The 15,153-nt window shown below is 43.8% G+C and overlaps 1 protein-coding gene across 2 annotated transcripts; it reads right to left on the bottom strand.

The window, feature by feature from the left end:
* Positions 1-4,148: 4,148 nt before the first annotated feature.
* MRPL18 (mitochondrial ribosomal protein L18) lies at positions 4,149-14,369 on the bottom strand. Of its 2 annotated transcripts, XM_049904966.1 has the most exons (4): positions 14,139-14,340; positions 13,670-13,856; positions 5,248-5,479; positions 4,149-4,537 (listed from the first exon to the last, which is right to left on the bottom strand). In XM_049904966.1, exons 1-4 carry the CDS (start codon positions 14,185-14,187, stop codon positions 4,466-4,468), a joined length of 540 nt encoding a protein of 179 aa, XP_049760923.1. In that variant the 5' UTR covers positions 14,188-14,340; the 3' UTR covers positions 4,149-4,465. The 2 variants fall into 2 exon arrangements, with proteins under 2 accessions (XP_049760923.1, XP_049760932.1); XM_049904975.1 differs by lacking the exon at positions 13,670-13,856 and having other exon boundaries at positions 14,139-14,369.
* Between the last annotated feature and the right edge of the window lie 784 nt (positions 14,370-15,153).

Genomic DNA, 15,153 nt, shown 5'->3' with positions numbered 1-15,153 from the left:
CCACAGTGGCCTTAAAGGGCGCGCACCAGGCCGGAGCGGACCACCGGGCCCTGGGCCCCTCGGCAACCTCGGCTGCACACCTCCTTACAGGTGTTTGAATTTACAACTTGCTCACAAAGGGCTGTGACCCATGGGTGGTGCAGTTACCCCACTTGGTGGCTAACCGGTCCACCCAGAGGCACCTCGGAAGAACGGCCTGGAGATCTACTTCCAGAAAACCAGCCACTGAAAACCCTAGGGAGCATAGCTGTACTCTGACTCACATGGGGTGGCCATGAGGGATTCACCCCAGTTGGTTTTTAAACAGCACCTGAAGGAATGGTAAGTGAATACAGAGTACTGAAAAGCTGCCACTGAGGAAGAGGCTGGAATTTAAATCCGTATTTTAAATTATGACTCTTCCCCAACTTCTCCATCAGTGTACTGGTCTGTCGGCATCCCTTCCACCTGACGCCTTTTCCCTCACCTGGCTTTGTTCACATCACCGCTGTCTTTATAGTACCTCGTATTATATTTTGCACACAAAAGCCTCAAGAATTACCCATTAAGTTGGAGAAACCTTAACTGGTGCACAGAGACTATCTAGTACAATCATACACCTGAAGAAATCCCTACTACAGGGACACTTACGGGGGAAGCCTTTTTTTGTCACTGCCCGTTTCCGAAGCTGCTGGTTCAGTCCATGCTCTTCCTATAGTCCCTCCCTGGAGTCCTCCTAAACTTCTGTTTCAACAGCCTTCTCCAGCAGTGATCTTCAAAGCGAGGTGCTCACATCAATCTTTAAGATGAGGGAAGAAAATGCTAGAATTCTATCTTTTTTAGTGTCTCCACTGTGACATTTATCGATCACAAGGGAAAATATATAAGCCATTGGATTATGAAGGCTTTCCAGAATCAATCGTATTTCTTTTAATGTTGGTGCCCACAGATTTGTGTTTACCTTTTAAAAATAGAATACTCAGATTGACAGTAGCATCACATTTCACTTCTAATAAATTAATCATTGGGGTTGTTGTTGCGTGCTGACAAGTCGATTCCAACTCACAGCAACCCTGGAGGACAGAGGAGAACTGCTCCATAGGGTTTTCTAAGCTGAAATCTTTATGGGAGCAGATCGCCAGGTCTTTTCTTCCACAGAGCCACTGCCGACCTTTCAGCTAGCAGCCAAGCACTTCACCATCGCACCACCAGGGCTCCTTATCACTGTGGTGTACATTTACAAGTTGGCGATGATGCTCTAGAAGCTTTCCTAAATGCTTATAGCTTCTTCCTCCCTAAATTTATCTGAAATAGAAATAGTTAACTCCTTTCAGAGAACTGCCGTGATCCCATCTACCTACCCAAGCTTCAGTTTTACATTAACTTGCACGGACACCAAGTTTTGTCCACCTAATAAATTTCCACTTTGTGGGAAATCTAGCATACACTAACCCTGCTGTCTCCACCTCTAGTTCCTCACGGCACTCCTGTCTTCAGACTTAGTTCTCTGCCTGTTAGCATCCAGAAGCGCACTAGCAACACCCAACTGAGGCTAGCATTTGCTCCTTTTCTTCACATTACTAACAATGTTTATTTTTCAACTGATAATGATATTCCCTATTTGAAAAAAAAAAAAAAAAAAAACCCCGTCTTAGGCTGGGTTCTCTAGAGGGGCAAAACCAGCGAAGCGTGCATGTAAATATATACACATTAAAAAAGAAAAAAAAAAAAACCCGTTGTCACCAATTCTGACTCATAGCAACCCTACAGGACAGAGTAGAAACGCCCCACAGGGTTTCCAAGGCTGTAATTTTTATAGAAGCAGATTTCCATGTCCTTCTTCTGTGAAGCAGCTACTGAATTCGAACTGCCAACCTTTCAGTTAGCAGCCAAGTGCTTAACCACTGTGCCACCAGGGTTCCTTTAGATTTGTTTCAAGGAAATGGCTCAGGCAATCGTGGAGGCTGGCAAGCCCCGAATCTGTGGGTCAGGCAGCAGGCTGGAGGCTTCTCCTGACTCACGGGTGCGTCCTTTGAACCTGGGGCTTCTCTGCTGAGAAGCTCCTCGACCAGGGAAGATTGATGACTAGGACCTTCCCCCAGAGTCAACAGAGAGAGAAAGCCTTCCCCTGAGGCTGGCACCCTTAATTCGAACTTCTAGCCTCCTAGACTGTGAGAGAATAAATTTGTCTTTGTTAAAGCCATGCCCTAGTGGTATTTGTTACAGCAGCACTAAGACAGAATTTGGTACCAGAAGAGTGGGGTGCTGCTCTAACAGATACCTAAAACGTGGAAGCAGTTTTGAAACTGTGAATGGATAGAGGCTGGGAGAGTTTTAAAGTGCCTAACAGCAAAAGCCTAGATTGCCTTAAAAGAGACTGTTGGTGGAATTATGGACATCAAGGACAATCCTGCTGAGGACTCAAAAGGACATGAGGGGAGCTGTTACGCTGGAGATGGTGAGAACTGGCAGCAGCAGAGAAGCGACAGCAGCAGAACCAGACTGGTGAGAGAGAGTGCTGGAGCTGACACATGGAGCAAGAGCTGAGTGCCTTTGCACAGGAGGCTTACTGGCAGAGTGGGGTGCCTCCAGGCACTTACAGGTGGAGCTAAAGAGCTTTGGAATACTTGCCCCAACAGGGCAGACACAGGCGGACAGGCCCAAGGGGCCGAGAGGCCAAGGAGTCAGGATGCAGAAGCTTAAAAAATAAGGTACGCAGGAAGCAGAGTTGCCTCAGTCTCAAAGGGTGGGGTCACAACCTCTGGGGTCTCAAAGGGTGGGGTTGCCACTCACATGGACCAGGAGAATGGGGCCACCTAAAGCCAAAGGAGCAGTGTTACCATCCCAGTGGGCCTGGAAGGTGGAACTGAAGCCCAGGATGAAGGGGTCTCCACCCAGAATCGAGAGTGTAGCCAACACCCAGAGTCTGGAGGGCAGGGCCACTGTCTAAATGATCTGAGGATTATTTTCCAGCCCTGAGAGCTAATGTAATTGTGTTCTGCTGACTTCCTTGGTGTCCGTTATCCCTTCTTTCCCTCCAATTTCTCCCATTTGTGATGGAAATGCCTAGCTTGTGCACCATTGTACTTTGGAAGCAGGTAACTTTATTCTAGATTTCACAGATGAAGAGGAATTTTTGGATTTTGGACTTGGGAGTTAAGACTTTTGCTGATAAAATGGGTTAAATATGTTTTACATGTGGCAAGGGCATGAATTTTTGAGGGCCAAAGGGTGGAATGTTGTGGGTTGAATTGTGTCCCCCCAAAATGCGTGTAACTTGGCTAGGCCATGATTCCCAATATCCTGTGATTGTCAACCATTTTGTCATCTAATGTGATTTTCTTATGTGTTGTAAAGCCTGCCTTTATGATATTAATGAGGCAGCATTAGAGGCAGTTATGTTAATGAGGGAGGATTCAATCTACAAGATTAAGTCATGTTTTAAATCAATCTTTTTTGAGGTATAAAAGAGGGAAGCCAGCGGAGTCAGGGGGACCTCATACCACCAAGAAATGAGAATAGTACATCCTTTGAACCTGACGTCCCTGCACGGAGAAGCTCCTTGACCAGGAAAGACTGATGACATGGGCCTTCCCTCAGAGTCAACACAGAGAGAAAGCCTTCCCCTAGAGCTGGTGCCCTGAATTTGGACTTCTACTAGACTGTGAGAGAATAAATTTGTTAAAGCCATCCACTTGTGGTATTTCTGTTATAGCAGTATTAGATAATCAAGACACAGGGGCTAACCTAAAATCTGCAGGTCAGGTGGCAGGGTGGAGGCTCACATCCTACGAACCAGAGGTCACAGGATGACGAGTCAAATGCAGCACTGAGAGTGTGAACTTTGCCAGAACATCCATACATATTTGATGCAGGCCACACCCCAAGGAAATTCCCCTTCCAACTGACCGGCTGCACACATCAGATCACAAAGCGGAGAATTACATAATGTCTGCTAAACCACTGAGAATCATTGCCTAGCCAAGATGACATATAACTTTAAGCACCACACACACCCTGGAGCCTGAGCAGGAAAACAGTACCATTTACTGAGATCACCCACTACGAGTCAGACACTGTAGTAAGTGCTTTACATAAACCTGCTATGTGTGCTCTTGCCACACTGAGGCAAAGGCAAGGAAAATTTCATGTCACCAAAAGGTAAGTGAATAACAATATGCCTTTATTCTTTAACTTAAAAACAACTTTTAATTTGTCCTGCAAAAACTAATTAAAATTGTTGACTGCTTTTCTCAGATACTTCTCTCATGTCCATGAGAGAGGAAGAATTCAGCCCGATTTAAAAAAAAAAAAAAAACCCACACACAAAGCGGTGGGGGGAATGTGAGCTTTCCTGCAGCAACATTTCACTGTTAAATGATTGTTGTAAAACTTCCAACTGGTGTTCTTCCACGTGCTCTCTTCTGATGGATGCAATAGCCGAGAGTTTTGTACGTACAAGTTCACAGCAATGAACGTTTCTAGTTTACTGATAGATTCTCCGAGGTTCCTGCAGCACCACCCCACCTTCTGTCATAGCACTCTGTAGTTGTTTGATCTGGTTTTGAAGATGAGAAAAAAAGGAAAAGGATGAAGTTAGCACAAGTAAGGCTGAAAATATACAGCTCATTCCCAAAGACAGAAGTAAACACAAAACTGATGTGCTCCTTGCTAACTTCCCAGCCTACACTGGTTTTTCAGAAGGTGATGTTAATAACAACATAGATTAAGAAACAAGGGAATGTGGAGATACCAAAAATCAATACTGTTTCTAAAATATGATACAGAAAACATGCTAATACATGAATAGGAAAGTACCCTGGGTTTGAAATCCAGCACTCACTGACTCTGGCCAAGTCAACCTGACCCTCAGTTTATCTATGTATAAAATGGGAATAATAGCCCCTACCTGGTGGTACAATGATTAAGCACTCGACTACTAACCAAAAGGTCAGCAGTTCGAACCCACCAGTGGCTCTGCAGGAGAAAAGGCCTGGTGATCAGCTCCCATAAAAATTACAGCATAGAAATTCTGACAGGGCAGCTCTCCTCTTCCCTATAGGGTCACTATGAGTCGTAACTGACTTGACAGCATATAACCACCACCACATGGGTTGCTGTGAAGCCAAATGAGGTATGTCAGAGTACTCACACCAGGGTCTGACACATGAAAATGACTTGGTAAATGGTAATTATTACCATTAATTATCTAATGCTGTCGAGAATTAACACAGTACTCTTTAGATACAAACATGAAAACAAGCATACCGAGTCTGAGGCTGCCTCCCAAGGGGTGGGTTGGCAGACCACGAAGTTGATTCCTGCCCGTATGCATCGCTCTGCCAGTACTCGTCCTATACTCTCACAAGCCACCACATTTGTGGTCCTATAAAGGTGCTTTTTAATAGCCCATTCACGAGTGGATGCCGAAACCACAATCCGGCCATTTAGATGCTCAACAAACGCTTCTATATGATGCTGAGTTCTTATAACTCGCAACCTAAACACAGTGAGAAGAGAATAAAATCAAAAAATAATCTAAACCAATTATTTCAAGTAAATAAATGCCTATATATCTCAAGAATGCAACATTTAGTATATTTGCTTCAACACACGTCACTTGGATTTTATTTGGGAAAGGTCTTCTTCTCTGCCTTTATGTGGATATCCTCGATGATAATAAACCAAATATTTCCACTTAACCCAAAGTATCAACGAGAAATCTGGTATTTCTGAAGAGCTGTGTTTTATTTACTTACATAGCTTCTACTTAAAAATGGATTTGAAGAAGGAGAGTTAAGTTGTTGACCCTCCACTGGGTAAGGATATATTTATTCTCCACTTCGATATTCCAGCTCACACCAAAATAAATGTGAGATGGACCAAAGATTTAAATTTAAGAACTGAAATCATAAAAACACAAAAGGAAATCACAGGAGAATTTTTTTTATGATCTCAAAGTAAAGCAAGTCCATTTAAATATGGCATCAAATCAAAAGCCAATAAAGAAAAGATTGACAACTTTGACTACATAACAATGAAAACTTTCTGCATGGTAAAAAATAATAATAGCAATAAACAGTTAAAGAATGTTACAAGGCAAACAATAGAAAAAATATTTTAAACCCATATATCATTTAAAGGACTAACTTCCATATGTAAAAACCTTCTATAATCGATAAAAAAATGACCAACGCTAAATAGAACAACAGGCAAAGGATCTGAACAGATGGTTCACATAAGTGTTAACGACTTTTAAACCCATAAAAATTTTCAATCTCACAAGGCAATTCATTGCAACACTGTAATCATAAAAGATCATCATCACTAGGGAACCAAATATCTATGCAATGGAAATTTATCCAGCTACTAAAAAGAATAAGTTATTGGCTTTATAATAATGATGACTACAATAGCTAACATTTACTGAGCACTTACTCTATGCTAGGCACTGTCCTAATTGTTTATAGGTATAACCCATGTCTCAAAACAATCTTATTATTATCTTTTTTTTAAGATGTGAAAACTAGCATAGAAAGATGAAGTAATTTGCACAATACCAATACCAAGTAATAGAGCCATGATTTAAGTCCAGACGTCTGACTCTATAACCAATGCTCCTAACCACCATGAAAGATCTCCACAATAAACTTTTGAGTTGTTATCAGGTGCCATCGAATCACTTCCGACTCATAGTGACCCTACGTACCACAGAACAACTGCCTGGTCCTGCACCATGCTCACAATTGTTATGTTTAAGCCCACTGTTGTAGCCACTGTATCAATCCACCTCATTGAGGACCTTCCTCTTTTCCACTGACCCTGTAGTTTACCAAGCATGATGTCCTTCTTTAAGTAAGGAGGGAAAAAAATAAAGGAAGGTGCAGAACAGTGCATATAGTGTACTAAAATTTATGTTTTAAAAAATACAACAATATGCTCATAGACTATCTCTGAAAGGACACAAGAAACATTTGGGTTTTATGGCACCTGTATACGTATCATTCTCCTGCAAAAGATCTCTTTAAAGTGTTGAAAAGCAAAGATGTCACTTAAAGGACTAATGTGTGTCTGATCCAAGCCATGGTATCTTCAATCGTCTCATATGCATATGAGAGTTGGACAATGAATAAGGAAGACTGACGAAGAATCGATGCCTTTGAGTTATGATGTTGGCAAAGAATACTGAATATGCCATGGACTGCCAGGAGAACAAACAAATCTGTCTTGGAATAAGTACAGCCAGAATGCTTCTTGGAAGCGAGGATGGCAAGACTTCGTCTCACGTCGGACATGTTATCGGGGGGACCAGTCCCTGAGGAAGGACATCATGCTTGGTAAGTGGAGAGTCAGCGAAAAAGACGAAGACCCTCAACAAGATGGACCGACACAGTGGCTGCAACAAGCACAGGAGCGATTGTGAGGATGGTGCAGCATTTGGCAGTGTTTTGTTCTGTTGTACACAGGGTCGCTATGAGTCAGCACCAACTCAACAGCACCTGAAACAACATATGTATCACACATTAAAAAAAAATAAGGTCAAATTAAAGAAACACCAAAATTAGAAGATTCTTACTAGGATACTCAGTATGAAATAGAAAAAGCACTAGATCTGGAAGATGTGAGTTCCAGTCTACGCTTTTCCATAGCCTCGTCTGTCAGTTTGTCAAATTGTGATGGCTTATGTGTTACAATGGATGCTAGAAGCTCTGCCACCAATATTTCAAATACCAGCAGGAGCACCCACGGTAGACAGGTTTCAGCGGAGCTTCCAGACATGACAGGTTAGGAAAAGGGCCTGGTGTCCACTGAAAATCAGCCAATGAACACTCTATGGACCACAACATAACTGTGTTCAATACAATCACCATGAAGACGGTGCAGGACTGGGCAACGTTTCACTATGTTGTGCGCAGGGTTGCCATGAATGGGAGCCGACTCCCCGGCAACTAACAACAGACGACCACAGTCCAGGCTTTGCTGGCGGTCCTGGTAAAAACATAATCTCTTCACTAAAGGGCCAGCAGATGTTCCCATAAACAATCAACATGTAAATATCTTAGGCTTTGCAGGCAACATAACCATCTCTGTGGCTACTCAACTCAGCCACTGCAGTACTGGAACGGCCATAAAACCTGTTGCCGTCCAGTCATCTCAACTCACAGCGACCCTACAGGACAGAGTAAAACTGCCCCACAGGGTTTCCAAGGAGCGGATGGCAGATTCGAACTGCCAACCTTTTGGTCAGCAGCCAAGCTCTTAACCACTGCACCACCAGAGCTCCAGCCATAGGCAAGACGTAAACAAATGAGCATGGCTGTGTTCCAATAAAAGTTTCTTTGTGGACACTGAAATTAGAATTTCATATAACTTCCACATGTCACAAAAAATTATTTTGATTTTTCTAATATTTAAAATAAAGATCAAAACAAGCAGAAGGCCAGTTATAGCCCACAGGCCATAGTTGGCTAACCTGTATCAAACAATGTGTAAAACAAAGTGGTAAGACTCATTATCTCTAAGATCGCTTTCTCCTGTAAAACCCAAAACCAAACTTGTTGCCGTCCAGTGGATTCCAACTCATAGTGACCCTATAGGACAGAGCAGAACTGCCCCATAAGGTTTCCAAGGAGCGGCTGGTAGATTTAAACTGCCAAACTTTTGCTTAGCAGCCTGTTGTTAGATGTCGTCGAGTCAGTTCCAACTCATAGTGACCCTATGCACCACAGAACAAAACACTGCCCAGTCCTGCGCCATGCTCACAGTTGTTGTTATGTCTGAGCCCACTGCTGCGGCCGCTGTGTCAATCCATCTCGTTGAGGGTCTTCCTCTTTTTCGCTGATGCTCTACTTTAACAAACATGGTGTCCTTCTCCAGGGACTGATCCCTCCTGATAACATGTCCAACGTACGTTAGGAGTTTCGCCATCCTAGCTTCTAAGGAACATTCTGGTTGTACTTCTTTCAAGACAGATTTGTTTGTTCTTTTGGCAGTCCATGGAATATTCAATATTCTCTACCAACACAATTCAAAGGCATCAATTCTTCTTTGGTCTTCCTTATTCATTGTCCAGCTTTCATACGCATATGATGCGATTGAAAATTCCATGGTTTGGGTCAGGCGCACCTTAGTCTTCAAGGGGACATCTTTGCACTTCAACACTTTGAAGAGGTCCTTTACAGAAGATTTATCCGATGCAATGAGTATTTTGCTTTTTGACTGCTGCTTCCATGGCTGTTGATTGTGGATCCAAGTAAAATGAAATCCTTGACAACTTCAATCTTTTCTCTGTTTATCATGTTGTTGCTTACTGGTCCAGTTGTGCGGATTTTTGTTTTCTTTATGCTGAGGTGTAATCCATACTAAAGGCTGTGGTCTTTGATCCTCATTAGTAAGTGCTTCAAGTCCTCTTCACTTTCAGCAAGCAAGGCTATGTCATCTGCATAATGCAGATTGTTAATGAGTCTTCCTCCAATCCCGAAGCCCCATTCTTCATACAGTCCAGCTTCCTGGATTATTTGCTCAGCATACAGATTGGATAGGTATGGTGAAAGGATACAACCCTGAGGCACACCTTTCCTGACTTTAAACCACACAGTATCCCCTTGTTCTGTTCAAACAACTGCCTCTTCATCTATGTGCAGGCTCCTCATGAGCACAATTACATTTTTAAATAAGAAAAAAATTTAGTAGCCTGAGCTCTGTAATACTCCAAAATTCTATACTGATAACATTGTGGTAGGGCAGGTAGAAGAAAAAACGGCTCTAGTTATTTAAATGACCCAACACTAAGTGAAAGTAACAGGTTGGTGTTTTAAAAGACTTTTAGACTGAAGATCCAGATCATTTCCAATTTGAACTGCCTACTCCCTTTCACTCCTAGGAGTGTAAGTAAAAATGCATTCTAACAACTGTAACACTGTATTATCCATCCCCCATCTTCCACTGTTACACCGTAAGACTTGCGGGGACAGGGATGACATCTACTTTATCTTTGCATCGTCTGCATCTGGCATAACGTCTAACTGGTGGCACAGGCCCAATGTTTGTTGAATGAAAGCATACATTACATGCTTATGATCTGTAACTTGTTCTTATAGCTTTGTATAGTCCTCAAAGAAAATTCTGTTTTTAATGAATCCTTACCAAGCAGACGAGCAACAGATAAAACACCTACATGTGGCAGTTTAGTGGTAACAATTTAGCACCCTGGCCATGAGGTCAGACAGAGCAAGTTAGAATCTTCGTTCTAGAACTTACAAACCATGTCATTTTGAGGCAATTACTTAGCCTCCCTAAGCTTCAATTCCCCTGTCCCTATGAAATGGAAAAAGTAATTGTACTGCCTCATAAAGTAGTTTTAAGGATTAAATGAGAAAGCCCATATAAAGAAATTTGTGTAGTTGCTGGAAGTTAGAAAATGTTGAGTAAAGAAGCATCTCTAAACAGTGATCAATCTGTGAAACATTTCATAGCATGGAGGAATCTGGAAGGCCTTAAGCTGAATGAAATTAGTCAGCTGCAAAAGGTCATTTATAATATAAAACCCTTTTACAAAACCTCGAGAAATACTTTGAACAGAGAAAAATATATTCTTTGATGGTTACCAGAGGGGAGAGGGAGGGAGGGATGGAGGAAGGTATTTACTAACTAGATAGTAGATAAGAACTACTTTAGGTGAAGGGAAAGACAGCACACAATACAGGAGAGGTCAGCACAACTGGACTAAACCAAAATCAAAAAAGTCTCCTGAATAAACTGAATGCTTCAAAGGCCAGCATAGCAGGGGCAGGGGTTTGGGGACCTTGGTCTCAGGGGACATCTAAGTCAATTGGCATAACAAAATCTATTAAGAAAACACTCTGCATCCCACTTTGGAGAGTGGCGTCTGGGGTCTTAAATGCTAGCAAGTGCCCATCTAAGATGCATCAATTGGTCTCGACCCAGCTGGAGCAAAGGAGAATGAAGAACACCAAAGGCACAAGGTAATTATGAGCCCAAGAGACAGAAAGGGCTACATAAACCAGAGACTACATAAGCCTGAGACCAGAGGAACTAGATGGTGCCTGGCTACAACCGATGAGTGCCCTGACAGAGAACACAACAGAGAACCGCTGAGAGAGCAGGAGAGCAGTGGGATGCAGACCCCAAATTCTTGTAAAAAGACCAGGCTTAATGGTCTGACTGAGACTAGAAGGACCCCGGAGGTCACGGTCCCCAGACCTTCTGTTAGCCCAGGACAGGAACCATTCCCAAAGCCAACTCTTCAGACAGGGATTGGACTGGACAATGGGATAGAAAATGATACTGAAGAATGAGCTTCTTGGATCAAGTAGACACATGAGACTATGCTGTCATCTCCTATCTGGAGGAGAGATGAGGGGGCAGAGGGGGTCAGAAGCTGGCACAGTGCACACAAAAAGAGAGAGTGGAGGGAAGGAGTGTGCTGTGTAATTAAGGGGAGAGCAATTAGGAGTACATAGCAAGGTGTATATATATTTTTGTATGAGAGACTGACTTGATTTGTAAACTTTCACTTAAAGCACAATAAAAATTAAAAAAAAAAAAAAAAGGTACCATCTTTATAATAAAACATCTCATGCCTGGAATCTGCAACTCCTAACTGGTCTTCCTGCTTCTACTCTTGTCCCCTTAAAAATGTACTCTCCCCCAAACAGCCAGAATGATCTTTAAAAACCACATAATTCAGACTCAAACCTTAAAACTTTTCATAGCTTCCCATTTGTTATGGATTGAATTGTGTCCCCCCAAAATACGTGTTGTAAATCCTAACTTCTATGCCTGTGATTATAATCCCATTCAGGAACTGGCTGTCTTTGCTATATTCATGAGGCAGGATTAGTGTAGAATGGATCTTGAGTCAGTCTCTTTTGAGATATAAAAAGAGACTAAACAATCGAGCAGAGAAAAAGACGGAGGAAAGACTGATGCCAAGCCACAGGGAGATCTCCAAGGAATCAGGAAACAGGAGCTGAAGAGAGGAGAACCCACCCCTCCCCAGAGATGACAAGAAAGCCTACCATTAGGGTCAGCACCCTGAATTCAGACTTCTAGCCTCCTAAACTCTGAGAAAATAAATTTTTTGTTAAAGCTACCCAATTGTAGTATTTCTGTTATAACAGCACTAAACGACTAAGACACCACTGCAGTGAAAATACAGTTTAATCTGCTTACCTTAATCTACAAAGGCAATGATCTGTCCTCTCCCTACTCCACCATTCTCACCACACCACTCACCCCTTTGCCCACTGAGCTCCAGGTACACAGGCCTTTCTGTTCCACAGACTCACCAAGTTCACTTCCAGCCCAGCTGTTTCCTCTGTTAGGAAGGCTCTCCCTGGCATTTCACAGAGACAGTTTGGTTTCCTCCTATCTTTCACATCTCACTTTCTTAAGCGTCATCTCCTCATAGAAGTCTTAATAGGCACCCAGTCCCTCACTCTGACATCCTCTTTACATTTTCTCCATGACACATGTTTATTTATTGTTTCAGCCCATTTCAACTTCCTGAGAGAGTCCGGGGATGGAGAACACAATAAGCAAGGTAAGCACAGGCTTACTTCTGCATACTTACTAATCTGTAGTGACCAATTTCACATGGGTTTCATGGTGAAATCCGTATGAAATTGGTCACTAAAACAACACAAAAAACCCACCACCCTTCCGGGGTCTTAGGTGCTAACAAGTGGCCATCTAAGATGCATCAATTAGTCTCAAACCACCTGGAACAAAGGAGAATGAAGAACAAAGACAAGGAAATTATGAGCCCAAGAGACAGAAAGGGCCACATAAACTGGACACTACATTAGCCTGAGACCAGAAGAACTAGATGGTGCTTGGCTACAGCCGATGATTGCCCTGACAGGGAACAGAACAGAGAAACCAAGAGAACAGGTGAGCAGTGGGATGCAGACCCCAAATTCTTATAAAAAGACCAGACTTAATCATCTGACTGAGACTAGAAGGACCCTGGAGGTCATGGTCCCCAGACCTTCTGTTAGCCCAAGACAGGAAAGATTCCCAAAACCAACTCTTCAGACAGGGATTGGACTGGACTATGGGATAGAAAATGATACTGGTGAGGAAATGTGCTTCTTGGATCAAGTAGACACATGAGACTATGTTGGCATCTCCTGTCTGAAGTGGAGATAATAGGGCAGAGGGGGTCAGAAGGTGGCTGAATGGACATGAAAGAGAGAGCGGAGAAAAGCAGTGTGCTGTCTCATTACGGGGAGAGCAACTATCAGTATATAGCAAAGTGTATATAAATTTTCATATGAGAGACTGACTTGATTTGCAAACTTTCACTTAAAGCACACACACACACAAAAAAAACCACCACCGTTGAGTCGCTCCCGACTCATAGAGGCCCTATAGGACAGAGTAGAACTGCCCCACAGTTTCCAAGAAGCGTCTAGTGGATTTGAACTGCCAACCTTTTGGTTAGCAACCGTAGCACTTTAACCACTAAGCCACCAGGATTTCCGAAATTGGTCACTGCAGATTAATAAATGCGCCCAGTAAGCACAGTGCTTACCTCCCTATTGGACACTCCGCCCCTGAGAGAGTCCCACGCAGTACCCGCACATAGTAAGGGATGGATAAACGTTTGTTGAATAAACGGATGAGAACAATTTGGAGGCTACCGCACAAACACAGACTTAATTACCTGTGCCAAAACTCACGAGAGGGCCACACGGTCCCCCAACCCCGTTCTTTCCTGGCTACAGCCAAGAGCTCGAGATTCCGGGGATTCCGGTTGGTGAACTCCGGGGCAACGGCTTCATTATCCACAGGGTCCACTTCAGGCTTCACCACTGCTTTGGAACTGGTTGAGAGGGCTGCAAACCCAAACTCTAAAAAATGGACACAACCATACTTACCTAAGCCTAATATTAACAAATCAGGAATATGATCTGACCTCTATCCCCAATCGCTCCCCCAATCTTCCCGCCCTGTTAGAAGAACGAAATACGTTTGATCAATGAATCCTTAATCTTTCACTATTTTCATCATAATGGTATTAGCTTGATTACTTTTCGAAGGTGGATACAGAGTAAAAAATGCGATTTGCATATCTACGTTTATTGTGAAGACTCTGGGGAGTGATCTGAGAAAAATGGGGCAAAATTAGTTACCGGGGTTTCTGCAAACCGACAAAGCCCAGAACCGCGACCGAAGCGCCATCGCTGAGGGACCTCAAGCAAAGCCTCAGAAAAGCCTCGCCTCCTGCTCCTTGCAGGCGTCTCAGCGGTCCGCGGCCGCAGCCATATCCACTTGAGAGGTTGAGGCCGGTGGAGGTCATCAATTCTCAACGTGAGCCTCTCTCGCCCCCGGAACTAACAAACCTCTGCAGTTGAGTGGTCGAGAGGGCCATCTGTCATGTCAGTTTCTCCAATCACCGCTTACGTTTAGACGCACGCAGGCATGTAACGGACCAACCATTTCGCAGGAACGCATTAGTGGGTGGGGCACTATGTGAGGGAAACGCTTCATGTGTCTTCAGCATTAACATTCCATCTCCGTTCCCGGCTTGCGAAGCTGGTTGCGGTCGGGCCAAGGAGCTTCCAGCTTCGAGGTAGCCCCTAACTTCACATTCCCACATTTGGGAGCTTTAGTCGCAAAGCTTAGACCAACTATTGTCGGCTCCGCACACATCCCACCTGGGCACTGAGGAAATGAGGCCGGGCAAGATTACAATTCCCTGGTTTAAAACGGGTGGTTGCCTTCCTCTAGCTACAGTTTCTCCCGTAATACGTATAAGCCTTGTAGGATGCCTGTCGCGTTCTACCGAGGTTCAGGCCCCAAGGCCATAACTTAAGCGCTCTAGAACGAAACCTGGCCGACCTGCCCCGTGCTCCCTGAGCCCCATCGACAAGGGAGCAGAACAAAAAAGAGAGCACGAGGCTAGGACGTAGGATGGCCCCCTGCTGCCACACCCCCACTCCAAACTCCGCCTTGCCGGCCATCTTTTCTAGAAGCCGCTAGAATGTCCCAACTCGCATGCGCAACCGTGCCGCGGGTGAGCGCTCACCCGAGCACCTCCTCCCTCCAGAGGCCCAGGAATCTGACTTCCGCTCCCCGACCTTCGCGCCCTTCTCATCCGCACTCTAATTGGACAAAAATGCTGACACGCCTTTGTGTACGCCCTCT

The sequence above is a fragment of the Elephas maximus genome, chromosome 1, assembly GCF_024166365.1.
Source record: "Elephas maximus indicus isolate mEleMax1 chromosome 1, mEleMax1 primary haplotype, whole genome shotgun sequence".
Classification (NCBI taxonomy): domain Eukaryota; kingdom Metazoa; phylum Chordata; class Mammalia; order Proboscidea; family Elephantidae; genus Elephas; species Elephas maximus.
Note: the sequence above shows the minus strand (reverse complement) of the source record. Positions and strands in the feature narration are given on the sequence as shown.